The sequence below is a fragment of the Lissotriton vulgaris genome, chromosome 3_1 (genome assembly GCF_964263255.1).
Source record: "Lissotriton vulgaris chromosome 3_1, aLisVul1.2, whole genome shotgun sequence".
Taxonomy (NCBI): Eukaryota; Metazoa; Chordata; class Amphibia; order Caudata; family Salamandridae; genus Lissotriton; species Lissotriton vulgaris.
The window spans coordinates 1,074,179,513-1,074,202,432 of NC_141689.1; the positions used below are offsets into that span (position 1 = coordinate 1,074,179,513).

At 46.0% G+C, this 22,920-nt stretch overlaps 1 protein-coding gene across 2 annotated transcripts in view; it reads left to right on the forward strand.

Annotated features, from left to right (window-relative positions):
* The window catches only part of JAK2 (Janus kinase 2), a 1,290,985-nt gene that overhangs the window by 831,974 nt on the left and 436,091 nt on the right, over positions 1–22,920 (forward strand). For both annotated transcript variants that reach the window (XM_086961493.1, XM_086961492.1), the window contains one exon: positions 21,683–21,828. In XM_086961493.1, coding sequence (XP_086817619.1) covers positions 21,683–21,828 — 146 coding nt within the window. The remainder of the gene's footprint in view (positions 1–21,682; positions 21,829–22,920) is intronic.

Sequence of the window (22,920 nt, forward strand, 5' to 3'; positions counted from 1 at the left end):
CAATAGAGTAGAGGATAGACAATGGGGGGACTGGAGTTGGAGTCATGGCCCAAACAATGGTGAGCAACCGTGATCAAAAGGGGCCTCCTCGGCCCCCTTCTGCAAACCATGCCAACACCACCTCCTCTATAGCCATGAACACGGCCCAGCGCAATCACTGAGCTTGGGCCTGCTGAAAGAAGACTCTCTCCACCCATTGGCTCCCTAAATGGAGGTCGAGGCCAGTCTGTTCTCAAGTGTTCACAGGCCACTAGCAATGGAAAGGGCACACCCGCATTCAGCCGCTCCACAGTCGGGGTGGGGGGAGTTAGCAAGCTAGTGTGACAGTCGGGCTCGTGTGGGCTAGATTAATTATTCTGCATGCGTCAAAGGACATCCAGAGAACTCCACAAACAAATTATATACTGCCCTTCTGCATTCCTAAGTACTCCCCAAATCCAGACGTTACTGCTTTTAGACCTGTTTTCTAAGTCCTTGTGTTTTGCTTTTCAAGGGTCCAGATCATGTTGCTAAGGTAGTGCTATTCTTCAGACCACTCTTTTGAGATTTACACAAAATCATATACTCTGGAACACAGTTCTCTCACATATTTCAGTATTTCAATAAGCTATGATACTAAGTCATTTCTGATCCTGTTGATTTCCTCTTTTATTTCAGACAAGATCTGCTGGTGACATTCTGTGATATTTCTTTAGATAGAAGCACTTTTGTTAATCTTTCATGGGAGGTTGTGGCCGAGCTCACTGATTTGTCTCCCTTGTCCCCTTTGTAGTCAGCATATCTTTAATAGTTATCCTTTCTTCTTCTGTTTACTGCCATGATGTCGCCTTTGGCGCTACTTTTAGTTTGGAGTGGTATTCCTGTGTGTTTGAGCCCCTTTCGTTATAAAAGCCTAAAAATCATTTTGGATGGTTTCCCCGTCAGGCCTGGAGTGCTAAAGCGAGTTTAAACTCTGAAAGTGGGCAAGGTGTCTATTCAGTATTACCCTGATGATTGATTTCGTTTTGTTTCTGAGTCCTGTTCATTCTGTGATGCAGATCACCTCTCTCTAGTCTGTGTTGGTTAGACAATGTTTCTGCATCGTTTCAGCGGGTTGCAGCTAGAGTCTCAACTCTCTGTCAAAGGCCCTGATTGCAAGTGGTTCAATGTTTCTGACCCCTCCATAAATCCCTGTCTGCGCTTTTCTGCTGCTTGACGAAACCTCTGCTTTCACAGTGATTCCTTTTTAGGTTTAGCCTGGCGATCCGCTGCGTAGCAGCGTTCGCGCAGGCGAAATCTTATGTTACTACAGTACTGGCTTTGTCCCTCCTCTCTTTTCCATTGGCTAGCTCCATAAATGGAGGCTAGCCATTAGAAGAGAGATCTGTCCGTCATTCACGGAGCAGATTCGTGGGCGTTCCGGTGATTTTTTCGCTCTCCGCGCCTTTGCAATCGTCTTTGCGGCGGTGGGCGGTGTTTTTTTTTTATGGTTTGTTTTGGGCATTTCTTTGAAGATGGCGCCCGGTGGAGAGTGACTTCAGCCCCTGCTCTGTATCCCGCAGGAGTGTGAGCTCTGCCCGTAATGCTTGTTTTTTTCGCCGTCACCGGCCCTTCTAAAAGTATTCTTTCTTTCTGTGCCCTCACTGGCCCCCTTTCCCTCGGCTGTTGCCGGCGCGTATAAACGCGCCCTCCCTTTGTCTGTCTGCTGGTCCCGCTGGCTCTCAGAGGAATGCGCTGCCAGCTGCCCATGTGTGCTGCAGTCTCTGAAGGGTGCCCATGGCTGCTTCTCTATCTTGTTTTCTTACTCTCTCTTCCGCCCCCACTTCCATCTCTCGCCATCTCTCCCCCTTGCTGTCCTCTTCCCGCCCCGTCGCCCTCTGCGCCTTCTCCATTCATTATTCCTCGCCACGGCCAGTGCTCACACTGCTGCACATCTGCCTGTTCTTTTCTCAGGCTGGGCTATTATTCCCTCGTCTCCACTGCAGGCAGCAGCCTCCTCACAAAGTAATTCAAAGCCTCCCCGGCAGCGTCAGCCAGTGCCCGGCCACGTGCAGCCCTGCTCCGAAACGTCTGCGCCGACAATAGCCTGGCGCAGTGCAGAGCTGGCCGGGGCCTGATAAAGCAGAGACTGGCCAGGAGGGGCACGAATCAGACAGCACATTCAAAACCGGCCTCTTTGAAATGCGACTGGGCGGAGAACTTTTATTTCCAGCAGCGACTTTGTCTGGGCTAAGAAATAACATCCAGACTCAATCCCTCTTTTATGCTGCTGTAACATTTACAATTTTTATTTTCAAACCGCGCCGACGTTCTGCAGGATTACTTGTCTTTTGTTAAACTGATCAGTAAAGTGTGACGCGTGAGACTGTGAGCGGACATGACAACCTTTACAATATCTTACTATGTGAGAAGAGTGTGGTGGCGTGGACTTCTGGGCAACTAGCAAATAAAGACGCACACACCAGTACTCTGGTACATACACTGACCACGCCAGACGCGCTGTCAGCGATTTATTGGACCCTGCACGTCGCCGTGGGGTAATCAGAGGTCGGTGACTCCAGTACTACTTTTGACCCCTGATCACAACTAGGGGCTAATTCTGTTTCCGATGAAAACCCCTGTTGTGGCCTGTTGCTCATTGTGCATGTGCCCTCCCCACCCCCCTGACCGTCGTTGTGCTTGAGTCCCCCCACCCACCCTCGTTGTGCTCGGGTCCCCCCCCCCCCCCGACGGTCGTTGTGCTCGAGTCCCCCCCCCCTCCCCCTTGACCCTCGTTGTGCTCGTGTGTCCCCCCCCCCTGACCCTCGTTGCTGCTCCAGCTTTTTCATATTTTCACACAGGGTTTGCCGTTGGGTAATCAGAGGTCGGTGACTCCAGTGCTACTGTTGACCCCTGATCACAACTAGGGGCTAATTCTGTTTCCAATGAAAACCCCTGTTGTGGCCTGTTGCTCGTTGTGCTCGTGTCCCCCCCTCACCCCCCTGACCGTCGTTGTGCTAAAGTCCCCCCATCCCCTGACCCTCGTTCGTTTCCTGCGTCTCTCCCTTGCTTACCTCCCATCCATCAGACTCCCTTTCTCCTTATGCCTGTCTCTCCTCCCGCCCCAAAACACGTGGAAAACTTAAAAGCGATTTATAAAAAAAAGTTAAATCAATAAGATTTTAACCTGTTCAAAATTTATTTTAGTTTTTTTTTTAAGTCGGGCTCGTGCGCTAAACGCGGCAGGCACTTCAAAGCTCTAATGCAGAAGTATAGTTTCTATACAGCACACCAGGAAAGGGCTCCCAGAATGAAAGCATGGCACGGTCTTAGTGCTCCGCATTCGAATTTCTACTCGTCTCTAGCACAATTAGTTGCCTTTGATTTTACAGGACATCCCGGAGATGAGTGTTAAGATTAAAAGACAAACGTTACTAGCTTTAATGACAAACTGTGGCTTCCCTGGAATATCTTTAACTGTCAGGCAAACAAGGAGCCGCTGGTTATTTCATAATGGACTGATGCTTAAATGTTTATAAATTCATACATTATTCTTTGTGGCAACTCACGCATTCCCATAAACCTTCACATGAGACATGAAATGTTTGCTAAGAAATGAATACGTGCTTTGTTCACCTATACAGACTCTCAAAGCTAGCCTGTGTAGCAAAGGATGAATTTCAGCTTTGACTATACATTAGGCCGTGGGGTAACTCCCGTAGGTGAGCTAATTAGTCGCCACCAGGTCAGAGCCCCATCCCTGTGAGTGAGGGCCCCACTACCCCTGCGCCGCGTTGCCTGCTCTACTGCACGTGCAGTAACCACATTGACTGCCCCAGCCCCACTGACTTCTCGTGTCTCTCTGCCCCCGCCGGTCGCTCCCATCGACAGCCGCTTGTGTCTGGCTGTCAGTGCCCGGGTACAGCGTTTCTTCCAGCAACAAGCGCCTCCCCATTTGGCCAAATAAGGGCATTATAGACTGGCAGACCTCACCTAGGCATGTCGGCTTTGAAGCAATGTGCATCACACAATGAGCCAGACACCATACTGGGAGGAGATTCTTTCTGCAACAGCTCCGTACACAGATCTCTACACACTCTGTCAGCTACGCTCTATTTTTAAAAACTGTTTTTATTAGTGTTTTAAAGGTATACAAAGTTAATTTTGTTAAAAATTTGATACACGTATACAGCAATATCAAGTTACCATGCACGAGCCTGGTCATAGCATGCAGAGATTGACAGCACAGTTCTTAAATATTTATAATCAATAGAGGTGCTATCTCAGTCTCTAACCTCTCCTCCACCTCTCACATGCACGATAGTGTAGATGGTGACAGCCCCTCATTTCATAAATGCGTTTTTCCAGAACCCTACAGTCGTCCTGCGCGTCTGTGCAATAATCTCTCAGCAATAATAAGCCCCAATCTCACAACGGCCTTATGGTATCTGTCGGTTTGGTCTAGGATATTTAAAAAAAAAAAATTCGGAGTGGGAACATTGTATATTCCACAATGTCAGATACGTTCTCCCCACTTTTTTCCAGTATTTTTTAAGTGCCCGGCACTACCAGAAGGTATATAAGACCTTCCTATTTCATCTTCACATCCTAAGCTTAAAGGAGGTTGGTCCTTGCCTCTGTTGCCTGCTTGCGGTCCGGTTTTCTGTGTCCCTCTGTTGCATGCTTGCGGTCCGGTTTTGTGTGTCCCTCTGTTGCCTGCTTGCGGTCCGGTTTTGTGTGTGCCTCTGTTGCCTGCTTGGGGTCCGGTTTTGTGTGTCCCTCTGTTGCCTGCTTGCGGTCCGGTTTTGTGTGTGCCTCTGTTGCCTGCTTGTGATCCAGTTTTGTGTGTGCCTCCGTTGCCTGCTTGCGACCCAGTTTTGTGTGTGCCTCTGTTGCCTGCTTGCGACCCGGTTTTGTGTGTACCTCTGTTGCCTGCTTGCAATGCGGTTTTGTGTGTGCCTCTGTTGCCTGCTTGCGACCCGGTTTTGTGTGTGCCTCTGTTGCCTGCTTGTGACCTGGTCTTGTGTGTGCCTATGTTGCCTGCTTGTGACCCGGTTTTGTGTGTGCCTCTGTTCCGTTCTTGTGATCCGGTTTTGTGTGTGTTTGCGAGAGATTAGGCTATTGGCTTTGTAAATGACAATGCCATTTATTTATGTTTTCAAAGCCAACACATAAATAAAAATGTTGTCATTTACAATGCCAATAGCTCTAACTTTTCCAAAGGCGAAACCGTTGCATTGTAAATGCTTGTTTATCAGATGTAGACTGGTGCATCCAAGGCCTGCAGTTAGTGGAATGAACTCACGTTCTCTAATGCATTTGTTGCATTTATGTTCTTTTGTAACTGTATTTATTAACTTCAGCAGAGTCTGAGAGACCTAGGCCCCTGTATGTGCCCAGGATTTCCTTCAAATTCTGATGATGGCCCTATAACTACAGAAGGATTGAAATACTATCAACACATATGATGTTTATGAAACTGTTCTGGATGTAAATGGTAATTACTTTATTTCTGTGGACTTATTATTACTGCCCCCTTTAATTACTTTGTTTGTAGTCTTTCACTCTAATTTTGATCACACACTTGTGCATTTATTCTGTTCACCAGGACCGTGGGTTCCCTCTTTTGACACCGAGCACATCTTTTTTTTCATGAATGATATATTGTTGAACATTGTTGTATTTAGTAGTACCGCCGTTCACTAAAGATCTATGGCTTGCTCCTGTAGTTTTTTGCCTGCTTTTATACAACTTAACCCCTTCGATGCTGATGACAGAACGGTTACGTCATCAGCATCGGCTGAGCTGTGCTGATGACTGAACCGTTCCGTCATGACTCCGCCCGCGCAAGGCGGAGTCAGCATGGGCGGGGAATTCACGCCGCACGGATGCGGTTAAGACCTTTATCCTCCTTCGCCTGCTGACTGGCCACATTCTCACCAACCAACATGCAGGTCAGTGGTCACGCTTTCTGGCACATTAAGGTTTTCCCCTTTATGGTTCATTGCAAAGGTCAGATCATACGTTAGCTTGGCTATATCGATCAATTATATAGATAAATGATAAATTTATAGTGGCAATACATTAGCTTTATAATGTAGGTAGTCAAATCCAGTATGCTAGTATTGGTTCAGATGTTTGCCAAACCACCCGTTGCTGCTTGAAAAGGCTCATGGGCTGCTGCCACACAGCATAGACAGTACAGTAGTTGGAAAGCCTGGTACCACAACAGAGCAGCGAAACCGATTGTGTATACTGTGATTTAATATGACCGAATCATATTAAGGGGTTGTGAAGTCTGAAGATGAAAATAGCACTGTTAGCAGATTTGTATTACTTTCCTGTGCTCTCTTTGTAAAGGAATCCAGGACGATGCCTCTCCCATAGGTATAAGGCCTAATTACAACTTTGACTGCCAAACCAGCGATGGAGGTACTGTGGAGGTCGGGGACCGCCGCACCAGCAGTAAGACCACCATATTAAGACTACGGTAGTTGGACTGCCATTGGACCGCCACAACAGATGGGGATCCGCGATCCCTCGACAGTGGAGATGCGGTCTGGAGCAGCAATATGCTGGTGGTGCCACTGCGGCACTGCCAAGCATATTACATCTTTCCTGACCTCCACACTTTTCATGGCGGTGATCTGCCATGAAAAGTATGGCGATCATGAAAATAAGGGGGCCCCAACAGGTCCCCCTGGTGCCCCCGTGTATGAGGGTGCATGCAGGGGGCACATGTTCATGCCGTGCAGGAACGGGCTTTGGCTATGCAGCGCTAATGCTTACTTATGAGCCTCTGGACTGCACCGCTGTGGGACCGCCAAAGGACTGCCTGCCAAACCACAAGGAAACTCGTAATCTGGTGGATGGTTGGCGGTCGAGTTTGGCGGTGTGGCAGCGGCTTGCCACCCCACTTCAACACCTCTAAATTCATAATCAAGCCCATAGTATTTTTAGCAGTCGTTTGCGAAACAGGTATTTTGCTTCTTTCCCAGAAGCTCCAAGGAAGTAAAAAACATTTTAGTATGCTATGCAGTGGCCAATGATTTCATTTGACAACTACGTTGCTCCAGTTATAGCTCTCTAAAAATGATTCACTATAGTAACCATGTTCGGGTGTGTATGCCAAAAGCTCCAAAAGAAAAGTGGTCTTCAATCGCGTAATTTGGTGGTTTGATAGTGATGGTGAAGATCTGTGGGTTTCGGTTGGAGGAAATGTAATGTGCTGGAATGTTAGGAAAACTGTTAAAGAGAAAGAAAAAAAAACTCATCATCCATATCCATGAAGAGGTCCTCAGCCTCACAGTGTGCCTTAACCTGGAGCTCAGGTCAGAAGCAGCCCTTCCCCAGCAGTGTCCTCCGGAGGCCTTCAGTATCTTTCATTTAGGGCACTAACCGTGTGCTCGAGTGCAGGAAATGTCTGTCCGAAGGTAGGCGCACAAAATCTCATAGCACAGTCACCATTTTAAAGCCCCTCAGACCACATCCCTGGGATTGGCTGTTCCCTCACCCGATTTGTTGATTCAGATGCCACTACCTCCTGACGGTATCCGTGCTAGAATTCTGGACAGACTAGGCTGCTCAGATTTGTCGGAAGGTCACAGAGCTGATATAAAGAATGAACATTGAATATGCCATGGTAACGTCTAGGTTTTTGGCCACTTGTGTAAAAACTGTAGATATTCAGAGATGAAGCGCGGGTACAGCTGGGGGAATAAATAAATGCAGGGGGGTGATTCAGCTCACCGTTGGAGACCCCTGAACAGGAACATTACGTACAAGAACACGTTTTCAGAATCCCAGCATGTATTTCGGCGTGCGAGGTAATTGTTCCGGTCTTTGTAATATAGTGAGCAGTCCAATTCATCATAGAGTTTCCGAAACATGCTATTACAGCCTACAGGGCACGGCATTCATTAGAAGCGCGGGCACATTTATGGGTGTAGATAAAATGTTTTCATGCATTGCTTAAGCACATAAAGTATTCTCGTTAGGACTATTATTCAACTGCATGTTTCGCACTCGGGACTTTTTTTCTTTTGAAAAAATACAACTGTAATCATGACGAAAACATTCACGTGTACCAGGCGGTAAGGCCAAGCTGTCTGAATCATGACTGTACATTCCTAATAAAGACATAATGTCATCCTTTGAGAATCCTAATAAAATCATCTCTCGTCTCCAATCTTACTCCTCTTAGGCACCGGAAGCGCAGGAGCCTTTATTTCTCCTAAAGTTAGACTTTGGGTGTCTCCTCTCTCACTCACTCTCATGCCGTTTGTGCACTGGTACTCAGGTGCTTAATCAGATGGTCTCCAGTGATAATGATTGCTTTATATCGAGACAGGTATACACGTTTGTATATAAATATGTGAAGCAAACACACAAGATATTTCCCCTTCCTTTGAAAACGATCATTAAAAACAGCTGGAAGTTGGTTTCTCTCTGCTACTTTACCTACTCTGCGCTGTACATTGTGAACACATGAATGTTTTATAGCTGTAATTTTAAATAGATGTGATGTAAATTGGACCTTGATCTAATTACTAGCCTCCTACCTCCATCCCCCCGTCACATCTTTCTTCTTAATTTAGTTGGAACCATGAACCCCCACCATACCCCTTCCCCTTATCTGCGGCATTACTGTTCTATGTCCAGCACCTGGTGTTTGAGATGCCACTGATAAAAAGTTCTCTATGTCAAGCCCCCTTCTGCTCCTTAGAGCTAGGTTCGTGCAAAAACCGCAGATACCGCTACTAAATAGTCAATATATTTCGTTTCCTTTCTCCTGGTCCTTAATAAAGCTAATTCATGAACAGCTTTAACCTCACGCCTCACCTTATCCTCACCCCAGGTCCGTGAATAAATACAGGGTATTGTGTTTTCCCCACTGTTGCAGCACAACTTACAACTGCATCAGTCAGGTGCGAGTTTAGAAGTGAACGTATATGAGCACAGGTATAACATATAACATTGTAGATATATTCCATTCTTAGTAGTAGAAGTTCTCTCGTTCGTGCAGCTGATACCTCTTCACCCTGGTTTTTGTATTGCTTGATGTAATGTAGACAGCATATAACCTCAAGTAGCCAGTTCTTCCAGCCTCATATTCTAGACATTTTACACAATGTATGAAGGAATTCCGCATGCGTTTATCTCACCTTGAGACCACAGTAGTTAGAATAAATGCGTCTTTATAGCGCATTTGTTCTGCGTCAATGTGTTATAACGACTTGCCTTAGGGGTTGCTGGATTTTGTAATAGTTTAATTTACTATTCCAAGTCTAGTCGGTGCAATGGCAGGGAAAGTGTTGGACATTAATTCCAACACCATCCCACCAATGCACCCCGTGAAGCAAGTCGTTGTAACGACTTGCCTGCAGAACAATACTTGCTTAGGACGCGTTCGTTTTGCTGCTGGCGCTGCGAAGGCACAGGTGATTGGGGCTTCATCCTCAAGGACGGTTCCCATTTTACACACAGATGAGAAGTATTGATTGTTCACTCTAAGAATAGCAGGTATTGAACGAGCAAGTCCTTCTCTTGGTCTGCCTTGTTTTTGCTTCAGTGTTGGCTTAAATATATAATACACCTTTCACATCATGATTCCTGACAGGAAGATAAAGGCAGAGACTATGCAGATTCAGTAGTTCATTTTATATTTCTAAACAGTCACCGTAGGGAGAAGAGGAGAGAAGAAAGATAAATAATTGAGTATTTTGAGAATTGACCTTGGAGGATTGTTTCCAGTCCCAGTCATGTTGGTTTTTAAACGTACGAAGGTTTTGCTAATTAGAAATCATGCTTAACCTAATCATTCTGCAGTTAGCGTTACTAGTCCGCAGACAGCTTGCATTGACAGCTGTTCCTATTTGCATAACAATAGTGCACGTTTATTTATGTGAGCGAACCTTTCATTCTCTCTGTATTCTTGTACTTTTTTCATTTCAGGAGAAAAATTGAAAAAGAAGCCTCAACTGTGGTGTCTGCCTGTAATATTTTTGCTCTCTTGAGAAAGCAATTCTCAGTGTGTTCCTTTATTTTGTAACTTTCCAAGGTTACCTGTTGATGTCCTGTGTATGTCATTCATTAGTTACACAAGCCATTGTATTACTGTGTTACATAAAATGTCAAATATTTTCCTTCATTAGTTATGAATAACCCACCCAATTAAATGCATTTGGCAGCAGATGTCTTCTGAAGGAGCTTGTTTACTAGCATAGCCATTGGTTTATGTGTTTCCAACACTGAAAGTCCAACCCATTTATGTCATATCTAAAGCTTCTCGTTTTCCATTTTTACTGATAAATACAGATAGAAAATAATTTATTTTCCTGTCTATATTTGTTTTTAATTGTGAATAAAAACAGAAATTGGGTTGATTTTTGAGTGCTTCTAAATATTGCTTGCCATGACTGTCAGTCCAATTGCGGTGTCAATTGATTAGTAAGAGGTTTTTTTTAAAAAGGGGATTTTAGTAAAAAAGGTTTAAACAACAGAAGTTATTCACAAGGTTGATACTGAAATTTTCATCTTTTCATACAAGTGTATTGATTATATCCTGCTTGTGTTCATTTCATTGAAACCTGGCAGGCATTCAAGTATGGGTGCATATTAATCAGTTAAATACACTTGGAAATAAACTAGTTTCAGTTTCATTTTTTCACAAAACCCAAATAAATATGGATAAATACAGATACATTTAGCGAAAAAAATATATGGATAAATATAGACGGAAATGTAAAAAAAATAAAAATGAAATGTTTATGGCTTCTTTACCCTGAAATATTATAAAAGTGGTGTTATTTTGGAGATGAACTAGTCTTTGGCTTTAATTCTACAGAGGCAGAGTCTACACAAGTCTGTTCGATAATTAATACCTAAAGCATTTTGCGCTGATTAAGGTGGAAATTATTTGGCTTTTCAAAGCAGTTTGTTTACTTATACTTAGTTCCTTCCTTGGGGATTTTCAGAGATAGACCTTTTGTTAGTCCACTTGCAGAGTAATACGTTGACTTTTTTGATTAGGCTGATCCCATAATTAACTAATTACTTTATTCTTTCTGTAATGGTCATATATTTTAATAATCTCATGATGCTTTAACCTGGGATCTTCTCTTGCACAGTTTTATTTATGAGCCATGAACTAAGTTTTGAAGGACTCAAAGTCTTATGAAGATCAGACAGCCCAGATCTTGGGTTGGTAATTAGAGTGCCAGCATTGATGTACTGGCACTTTGAGAGAAAATGGTTAGTTTGAAGATGTAGCTCAATAATTCAACAAATGGAGTTTTATATAAGGTGCTTCTGTTTCCCTAAAGTGTTTAGTGGGATGTCACGGTCCGCTCAGTCAGACGCAGCTTACTAAAGTAAAACCAGGGCAGGTTATATATGAAGTAACAGTCTCTCTTTATCGAAAATGTGCAGAGCACTGAAGAGTAACGATTTCAGTACTAAAGCCCTAAACCTAATCAGATTTTAGCCTAGGGGGTTATTTCCATAATGACTTTATGTAGTTGTACTGATAAAATTTCTTTATTTGTTTTGTCTAATATTGGGACCAGAGAGATGGGACCGTAATTGCAATTGATTTAGCACTTATTAACCCTGTGGAGGTGTTGAAGTGATTTCCGCCGGACAGCACGCTGCTACAGAACCTTTGGTTAATGGTTAGTCCAGTGTTGTTGGTTGCTGTTGGGTTATTGGCATTAGTATTGTGCGCTCAAACAAACCATTCCATCCATTCACTCCATTTCTTTTTGCTAGTTTAAATCAATAAGGTGCAATCATTGTGTGGGGGCATGGTGGTAGTATGTGTGTCATGCAGTTGTTTGGTGGGATTACTAGATGAGCTAGAGGAGGTTAGGTATTGTTAGGTTGCAGGGGTACGACTTTCAAAGAAAGGGAAATTGTGGTCTTTGGATGAGTTGTACACAAATTGCAGAAACACATTATTTGAGGTCAAGGCAAACATGCAAGACACTTAGAGATGGTCGTGCTCAGAGAGCAAAGGCATGCAGTATATGGGAAAAGGAGTAGAGAGTCATTTGAAAGGAAAAAGGAAAGGTGACAATCAGCAATTTTAAATATCAGTTTTTAATTTCATCTTCTATGAATATAGAGGATGCTTTTTGAGACCGCTTGCAATTAGCGGATGCAAGACTTTAAACAGAAGCATTAGTATATATACATATTTACATATGTTCAGTTCTTTTGATAAGTTCTAGAATAGGACGAATAGTCTGTTTGGTGCTGGGCTACCGCTGTTTTAGCAAGGACAGGTGATAAACTGGGGGGGGGGGGGGGTTAGAAACTTTAAATAATAGGAAAGGAGATAATTCAAATGCCGGAGCAGATGTCTTCTCAAGTTTGGCCCACAGTATTAATTGTAAAGCAAAGTGGAATCAATTTTGTATTGGATGTACTACAGAACAATGCATGCATTTTCAACAAAGTGGTGCGTATATACCAGGTAAGTGAAACCTCTATTCATATATATATATATATATGTATCTTTTTTTTATTGGGGAAGATGCTCAACCCCACCCCCCCACCCCCCCCATTTGTTTTACGTGATCATCCTATTCCCTTTTTAACCCCTAAACTAACCCACTCCAAAATCCTAAAAAGGCCCTTACAACCCTATACACGTACCCACCCCAAAAGCCTAAAAGCACCCTTACCACCCACTACCCTTACCCACCCCTAAACCCTAAAAACATATACTGTCACTGTTCAATTTCAGTGGTTTTGTTCATTTAAAACCATATGTTTTAACAGATGTTTTAATTTACCTATAACATCCCTTAAACCGTTGCTTTTTTCTCTCGTGTGTGTGTGTATATATATATATATATATATATATATATATATATATATATATATATATATATATATATATATATATCCAAGAGCTTGCCTGCTGTGAGTAAGCCTCAGACAGGTAGGTTAACATGCACCACGATTTATTGGAGGAAACACATGTCCCAAACTAACAGCAATGCCTCGCAAAATATCTTGTCTTGCCCTACGCGTTTCGTGTTGTCCACTTCCTCAGGGGCTGCAGGCATACCAAAGACACAATCACGACGATTTTAAATTGCACCTCATTTAACGTTAATAGTCCCCGTCTCAGTGGGCGTGGCCACCCGCATGGCCTGCTAGATAGCGAAGTGCAATCTTATTTCTACAGTGAGATGTCGTGTTCTTGCTTGAATAATGGTGAATTAATAGTCCCAAGTGGGTGGCGACGACACAACCATTGTTGAGACTGTCATAACATTCCTCCAACGGCATACCTGTCTCCGCGCTGCAGCGTCGGTTGGCGCCGCAACAAGAACTGCACAGGAGTGCAGCAGGGCTTAACTCGCGGCTCAGGCTGGGCCGCTAAACAAAAAATCCAAGAGCTTGCCTGCTGTGAGTAAGCCTCAGACAGGTAGGTTAACATGCGCCACGATTTATTGGAGGAAACACATTTCCCAAACTAACAGCCATGCCTCGCAAAATATCTTGTCTTGCCCTAAGCGTTTCATGTTGTCCACTTCCTCAGGGACTGCAGGCATACCAAAGACATAGTCACGACGATTTTAAATTTAAGAGTTAGATCCTGATTACGATGCACCGGCGGTGGCAGGTGACCGTCCCACAATGTGTTGCGGTCCCGCTTGCCCTGTTATGATAAGACTGCCGGGCAAGTGGTAGTAAAATCCCTTTTTATATTGCAGCCTGGAAAAGAGCCGCAGCAGCAGTAGAAAAAGGCACTTAAACATCCATGCACTGGGAGTGGCTTGGACGCTGAAGATGGCAGACACGTGAGCCTGTAGCTCCCCAGTGGCCCACAATTATACTGCTTCAGACTGGGCCTGGGCGCCCATGGGGACAACCTCGGAAGACAGAGGAACCTCGGAGGCAGTTGTTGGGTCTCCCGCTGCCCGGGTGTCCCGCTGGGTCAATAAACGAGCGATCGCTGCTCGGGCCAATCACTTCCAAAATGGCGGCATAGCCCTTGCGACCTGTGCGGAGCACCTGGACCAACTGCATAAGCCACTACAATGGAGCAGCGCTCTGCCGGGGGGCCCGGTAACCCACCGGTGGCAAGAACCTGTGGCAGTAGGCCTGCCTGAGAGTGGACCAGTGCACGGAGAGGCCCTGCGTTGGGAAGTAGGGCCGCACGCCGGATCCTGACAGGAGGCCCTAGAAGTCAGAAGACCCCAATGTGAGGTGTGGGGTCTCTCACTGCCTGTGAGGCAGGTGCTGCGAAGGTGTATTAAGTGGCAACCTACCCTGAGCATACATATGACGTAGCCCGTCCTGGTGACTGTGAGGGCCCGAGTTTGCTGACGGTTGCGGATAGGGCCTCTGTGAGAACTGGGCGGAGGCCTGGGAGCCTGGTAACCATGAAGACACAGGAACAAGACAGAGTTCCTATACGAGAGGCACCCAGTGGATGGCGGGGCCCTTGTACCTAAACTGCGGTAAGGAGTTGGGGCTGCGCACCTACGTCTGGCCCAGGGATGGGATCGAACCCAGCAATGAGTAGTGGGACAAGGCGGATGAGTGCAGGCAGCCGGCCCCAAACGGTTGACAAGTAGAGGGGGGCCCTCTCGTACTTACCTCACAGTTTAAGGGTGAACGGATCCCAAGGAGGTGACGCAGGCCCATGGGAGCGCTCTGGCTACAGCCTGCAGTGGACCTGCCTAGGTGTGCCTTCATGGTAGGAGTCTCCTGCCCATGGGGGAGCCTGTGAAGATCGATCTGGCACTGGGGCAGCGCTGCATAGCAGGAGACATTACTGGTTGTTTGCACATGGGCTGAGACCCTCAGATAGGGTCCTAAATAAGACGCGACCAGCGGGGACGAGCAACAGATCCCCCAAGAAGCATAAACCACATGAACGTCATAGCCAGTGAGGCCCACACAGGTGATATTGAAATCAAGATTCGGGGGGGGGAGGTGGCGCTAAAGGTCTTGGCCTGCAGCTGAACCGTCCTAAAACCGGACATTCATCTGATGATTTAACGCCACACACGGGGAAGCACAGTGATACGCCTGACCATTTAGTGACGTTTTTCGAACCTGGGCTGAAACCCACTAGAGTCGTGAGCCTGGGCAGTGGGGCAAAAGACTGTGGTGTACCACAGTGCTGGGGGGGTACTCTGGACAAACATTTCCAAGGTACTTCTGCATAGTAGGATTGTGCTTATGACATTTTGGCCGCAATGGGCAAACCGAGACCAAAGCAAACGGGGGCCACCCAGGACCCAGAAGAAACTTCACAAGAGAAAATGCAGAAAGACTTGGAGGACCCGGTGCAGCAGCAACTAACAAAAATTCTGGAGGCCATTGCCGATACCAAGGCCACCCTGCATCAAGACATTAGCACGGTGACGGTGGGGTTGGACCTACTCAGAGAGGAGCACAAGAAATTGGCAGAGTGTCTGAAAACCACAGAATCCAGAATATCAGACCTTGAACCGGCACAATAGTCTTTAACATCACAGGTGGGGGACTTCTCAGACAGAGCCTACACCCTAGAGTGGAGAGCAGAGGATGCCGAAGGTCGAAATAGGAGGAACAATATTAGGGTTCTTGGCCTGCCCGAAGGAGCAGAGGGTAATGGCATGGTGTCCTTTCTGGAGCAATGGCTCAGAACTGTGGTGGCCCCTGAGGGCTTGACGACCTTCTATAACTTTGAGAGAGCACACTGTGTACCAGCCAGACCGCCGGGCCCTGGCCGACCCCCGCGCCGGCTAGACTCCTCCACTTTAGAGACAGGAGCGTTCTACTACATAAAGCTTGAACAGAGGGACCATACACTGGAGACAACAGTAGAGTTTCCATCTTTCCTGATTACACACTGGACGTCCAGAGAAAACCAGACTCCTTTCGGGAGGTTAAGAAAGTGTTAAGAGAAGAAGGCCTCCAGTACTCCTGGATCTTTCTGGACACTTACGTATACTTCTTGTTAGAAAGATACACTTTTGCAAAGATCCAAAGGCTGCATGGGAGTGGATAGAAACAAGTAGAACTGGAGTCCCCCAACCTGCTCATGCGAGTACGACGGCAGCCATGATTCGAGAACTCAGGAAGAGAGCCAGGAGATGATCCAGACTGGGTGCCCGAAAGCGACTGTCATCCTCACAAACTGAAAAGAAGAGAGCGAGGCACTACAGGCGGTAGTGGCAATCGTGCAGGGCAGGAAGTTTCCCTCGGAGGCAGGGTCTCGCTCCTCGAGGGAAACGGAGGGGATTGATTCAGACTCTTCTAGCAATGGTGGTGTGACTTTGCCAGTGGTGACTCCTAACGCATCAGACGAGATTATTTGAATCTGAGGTGGGACAGTGATTTTTATGGGACCCTGGGGTCACAGGGGCCCCAGATGCCTGCTGAGGATCTTAACTGGCCTACACTGGCTTGGACTGATGCGTCATGGGCAGTTCCGCGTCTTAGATTACATTTTTGTCTTTGCCACCCCCCACTGAGACCTTTGTCAGATTAGGGTTGGGCCTCAATTTGTGCTAGATGTTCAACATGCAGTTTGGGCGGCTGGCTGTTGTTGGACTGCCCTGGGGTCGGGAGTTGTTCAACACAGGGGTTGTTATGTTTGTTTATTTTATGTTGTTCGCAGAATAGAGTGGCCAAATACGAATGAGGGGGTGGACGTGGGGGGAGTACTTGGGGCGTCCATCGAGGGATACATTGCAAACATGACACATACTCATAATGCAATATTGTTTTTAACCTGGAATATATGCAGGATGGGATCCATTGCCAAACACCACAATATTTATTCCTACTTAAAACGCAGGGCTAAAGATATAGCTCTCCTTCAAGAGACTCATTCAACCTAGGAGTAAGCTGGAAAACTCTGTAAAAGGTGGAGAGGTCAGGTCTACGCAACAGCCTTCTCTGCTTTTTCAAGGAGCATATTAATTTGGATAAAACCTGGAGTCCCGTTTGACCTCATACATGCACTAGTAGACGCTGAGGGCATGCACGTAATCCTGACGAGTAGACTTGCGGGCCGATAGATAAGGTTAGGTAACATTTATGCTCCCATTCAGGACCATGTCACTTACCTGACCTCCCTTTCAGCTCAGATGGCTACATACATGGGCGGGCAAGTGCTACTGGGCGGAGATTTTAAGTGTGTTGCGGATCTCATGGACGACCGCTCCTACCTACCTACTGCTTCTGGGGGGCGCAATCACATCACACAGCAGCAGGGTTCCGGGACTGGATCAATCACTGCAGCCTAGAGGATATCTGAGAAGGCAACACAATAAAGACAGGGAATATTATTTCTTCTTCTTGATTCACAAAGTACACACCAGGCTGATACATTTCTCTGTACACCTTCCCTTAGTGGCTCCATAACACTGTTACACTGAATATTTGGGGCGCACTCTGTCTAACCCCAGCCCTCTATTGCTGATTCATCAACCAATAGGGAAACAACCTCCGATCCCTCCCTGGAGACTCAATCCATTGACACTGGAGGTTGGCCCCTATCGGTCATTCCTAACTGCTCTCATAAAGTCCTTCTTCTATCCAAATGCTCATACGGCATTCTTGGCCTTACTGGAATGGGAGGCTGCTTTCAAGGTGGTAGTACATGGCCACTGCATGGGGCAATCGATTGGTGCACAACAAAAAATACGGAAAGAAGTTCTAGACTTGGAGGGCAAACTGCGCCAATTAGATAACGCCCAGGGGGCCGATCTCACATCATTGCTTGGGCTACAGGAAACGCAAGCGAGCTACCACGAGATGCTGGACCGCCTCAGATGTCACAGTTATAAGGAGTACCTGGACATGGTGCAGAGGAAAGAGGGGAGAGCCGGATGGCTTTTAGCATGGTTAATTAAACCAGAGACCCGCGGTTCACCTGTCACCCAGTTAAAACAGGAAACAAGTGACCTTCATACCCCGGATGAAATCAATGCTTCCTTCCAGAGTTATTATGAGAAGTTGTATGTTGCCCTGGCAGCTACGAGCCCATCACTCTTTAAGGACTTTTTAGACCTGTTGCCACTCCAGACTGTGAGTCGACAGACACAGGAGAAGCTGGGGGGCCCGGAGACGCAGCACGAGATTCGTGTGCCCATTGGGGCCATGGCTCCAGGTAAGACGCTGGGCACCGATGGCCTCCCGGCGTAATTCTACTAACGGTTCGCCACTGGTCTGGCACCACAGCTAGAGATCCTATAAGCTGAATTGTTCGAGCGGGGCAAACTCCCCAACACTACTCAGGATGCGTTGGTAGTCCCACTCCGTAAAATCAAAGAGATAGGTGCTAGAGTGGTGGATTTTAGACCCCTCTCTATGCTCAACCTAGACTTTAAAATCGTTAGCAAGGTACTGGCGTGTAGGTTGCTTCCCCACATGAGATCCCTTGTTCACCCTGATCAAAACAGATTTATTCCTTCCTGTTGTACCTCTTACAACCTCTGTAGACTCTATTTCGTACTCTACCACGAGGAAGCGCCGCTTAATCAGCAGGCAGCCATTTTGTCAATCGACCTGGAAAAGGAGTTTGACACGGTTAGCTGGGAGTACCTATTTGAAGTCATGTTACAGATGGGTCTTGGGAGCAACTGGGTGAAATGGGTACGGCTCTTTGACGCAGCGCCCACTGCAAGGGTCAGAACAGGCAAAACAATTTCCAATCAGTATAGGATATTTCGGGGCAAGCGGCAGGGGTGTCCTTTTTCGCCTCTTTTGTTCGCCCTGGTGATAGAGCCACTTGCAGAAAGGGCCCGATAAAGGGGAGTAGGGCTGGGTCTTAGAATGAGCACGCAGGTGCATACTATCTCACTCTATGCAGACGACCTTCTGATCTACCTAGAGGAGGAGGTGACTGGCACTGACTCAGCAATGCAGATTCTGGAGTGCTTTCGGCAAATATCAGGCCTTTGTGGTAATAAAACCAAGACGTATTTATTCCCGATAGTGGGCCCGTTACCCAGACCGGAGGCCCTGCAACCCGATATTTTTTGGACCCCCCACTCTTTTAAATATTTGACCATCCACTTCTTTAACACCCTAGAGGTTTTGAGGAAAGGTAATCTGGGTAGATCCTTGCGGTCTCTTAGATCCTGTGTCTTAGTTCTGGAGTACCCTGCAACTCCCTATCATGGCCAGGATCTTACCTAGCCAAAATGGTTATGTTACCCCTGCTTTTGTATTACTTCATCAACCTTCCAGTCTTGATGCCACCAGGCTGGTTTCATTCTCTGAATTCCTTGCTGCGAGAACTGGTGTGGGGAGATGGGCGTCCGAGATTCTCCTTAAAGACATTGCAGCTCTGCATGGCCGAGGGAGGGTTACAAGTGCCGAATTTTGAGTTTTACATGCTGGCTGTCCCACTACAGTAGTTGGGACAGTGGTTTGAGATGGTGTATGAAGCGGGCACATGCCTATCAGACCCCGATAGCCCCCCTAGCTAAACTATTAGGTCTGACTACCCCTACGCCGTACCATTCGGTACTGCAATCCACTGCATTATTAGCCTGGAAGAGATCTCTAACTAAAGTGAAGAAATCCTCGAGATATACCCCTATGCTGCCCCTCATGGCATTGCTACATAGAATCCCAATGTCATTATTTACTGCGGACCAATTGGCACCCTGGACAGAGGCAGTATTGGAAAATGAGGGAGTCTGCTATTCGGAATAAACGTTAAGCCCCTTTGAAGAACTGATAGAAGGTAATGGGACCCCCCCACCCCTGGGACAGTTTCTGCACTTTGAGTCATTATTCCGTACTTCCGGACACTTCGTGGCGAGGGGAGATATGAGCCTGAGACACACCCGATATTGCACGCATTGATAACCTTAGGCACGGCTGGACACCAGGTGAAGTGGTTATATGCTGCGTCCCTGGACCCCCTATGTGACTTGCGAGGGAGATGGGAAAGGATATTGGGAGGGGAGCTTACGGATGCTGAGTGGGGTAAGGTCCTGCTGTCCCCCAAGAAGATCTCCCATAATACGTGTCTAAAATATATACAATTTAAAGTCAGACATATGACATGTGTGACGGAAATACGGAAATGTCCAAGATGTGCCCAGCTGGACGCAAACTTCATACACATGACATGGAAATGCCAACTATTACATCCCTTTTGGGAAGCAATTTTTTCTAAAATTAAGGAAATGCTGGATAGGAAACTGACCCCTACGGCACGGGTGAGTCTGCTGGGACTCTTCCCCCGTCCACTCAAACGAAAAGTTGGAAATAGGCTAATGGATTTAGCCCTGGATCTTGCCAAACGCAGAATAGCACTAGAATGGAAATCTGTGCAGGGACCCAAGATTGACAGTTAGAATCGAGATGTAATTAATTGGGCGGGTGCAGATGGTAGAGCACTGAGCTGGGAAGAGGCGAGAGGGATGTGGAAGCGCCCCATAGCTGAACAATGGAAAGAGTCGATGGTGCTCTGGGAACAACCGACACAAACTAGCGATGAGGAGAGGGGAGGGGAACTTGAAGAACCAAGTGATGGCAATGAAGCATAATAGTCCCTGCAAGGCTGTTCTGGACCAGGTTGATGTTCCCAAATTTACACAGTGTGGTGAGAAGTGAATGTGCGGCCGATGAGGGGAACTGAAGGGCGAGAGCTTCTTCCTTTGTTCTCCTTTTCCTCTGTTGATTCGCGCCCCCCCCCCCGATGTGTACAGTCAGACCCTGAACCTCAACAGTCTTCTGCAAAGGTTGAAGTTTCTAATTGAAAGTTTCTTAAAAGTAAATTTGTTGATTTTTGCTTGTATCATCCTACCCTAATGTGAGGCCTTTGGCCGCCCATATGGAAAACCTGAACGAAATACATAACCAGTAACAGCATGTATAATTGTCACTAGGGACTAGATGGTTTTAGCAGACTATTTATTGATGTTTCAGGAATCATGATGTTATACTAGATGATGCTGTACAAAAATGTGCCCTTTGTTTGTGCCTTGAAATGATATGTGCAAAATACCACTAAAAATAAGCTTAAAAAAACATCCATGCACTGAGTGTCAAGCAACATGTGGTGTTTGGCACATGGTGCGTGGAAGTGTGGGGGCACCACATGTGCCCCCTGGCCCACGTGGATGGGAGCCCTGCTTGCGGCTCCCAAAATCTGTTTGTCTGCTTTTTCAAGGCGATGGGACCGCCATGAAAAGGCAATTGGAAAGGGACATCTTAATCCCTACAGTGGTGCCTGCAGGGGCACCCCCTCCATTGTAGGTCTTAGGGTCCGACCGCTGCCCCGACGGGCTCCTTAAGCCTGTCTGAGGATGTGATCTTCCCCCCACACATCATTGCTCCGGTCGCCATTATTGCAATCCAGCGGTGGGACCGATGGCCTGTATGTGAGGCGGACCACCACTGAATGTCTGTGGCGCTCCGTCTGTCATCAAAATGAGGGCCTCAGTGTTAACTCATTACATACCCTTTAAAAATGTTGTAATTTTTTGGTACCTATACTTAGGTTGTGTATTATGTTGATTGCTACGAAGCTAGTCACTGAAGTAATGTGATCATTCTTTATTTGTTTATCAACAAATCCACTACAGTGCTTTAAAACTTTTTGTTTTGTTACGTGTCAGCTTAATATTTGGAGAAGCATAACATCCTATATTAATCTATGTCAATAGATACATGCTGAATAAACTGCAGCCTGATGTGGCGATACGGAAATCAAATAATTTTTGTTTCTTATTCTCCCTTCTCCAAGTGGCGGGATGATTTTGTGAATGGATGGGTGAAAATGCCAGTCACACATGAAACCCAGGAAGAATGCCTTGGAATGGCTGTCCTCGATATGATGAGAATGGCCAAGGAAAAAGAGCAGACACCTTTGGCTATCTATAATTCAGTCAGGTAATTTCACTGCCATTGCAGCTTTACATTTGCCATTTCAACATGCTTTGTTATCACCAACACTTTGACAACCATGGTGTGCGTGAAAGAAGGTGCATATGATGAAGTCTTAGTAGAAAAGTATATTTTCGTGATCCACCCTCTGTGATCAGTGCTTTGAAAATGCAGAGATAAAACAAAATAATTATCAATTTAGAGCTCGTATTCTCTTTAGCTGTACCTTTGGTTACAATCCAGGTGTTGCAGACTTGTATGTGTATTACTTTACTGTAGGATTTTAGCGACTGCTTCAATATCCTTTTTGCTTCGTTTGGCTCCCGTCATCTGTCATAGCCCACAAGCCTCTATTTGAACTACTGAGCAGAGCAGAATATATTTTTGCCATGCTCGTAATACTTTTTCATATTTATGTTCAACATGTGCTCTATAGACTTGCAGCCACAATAATTGCATTTTAAATTCAGTACATTTTCAAAACAACGAAGGACCATGTTGCAGTTTTCTACCTAGAGGTCAGTCCAAGCCAGAATTATCATTAAATCCTATTAATTGTTTTACATTGATAGACTATTATCTGGACACCTTATAGTTTGAAAGATCAGAAGGACTATATATATATATATATATAACACTCGTAAAAAGAGCAGAGGTAGGCACTCCAGGCAAGTCATCAATCTTTTAATTTCATCATATTTTCGTCACTCTGTCCATACTATATCTATCTATATATCTATCTATATATATATATATATATATATATATATCCAAGAAAGTTCCTCTCGTGGTTGAAAAGAACGAAGAGACACAAGGGGGTACTGTGGGAGGGAGGCTTTATTTCTGCGAGCACAGGCAGTGTTTCGGCTAATTGCCTTTATCAAATGCTGACTCTCACCCCCTCACTGCCAACAAGTACAACAAGTACCTCCAGTTTCCTCATCTCTTATAGTCTTCCTGATTTGTCGATCCGCAACACCTACAGATCTGTAGTTCATGTGGGGAACCACATATCCCAGCATGCACTGCACCGCAAGCTATGTAGGTGAAGCATCCGACAACGGTGTACTCCGTGATAATCAGGTTTATGCAGAGGCG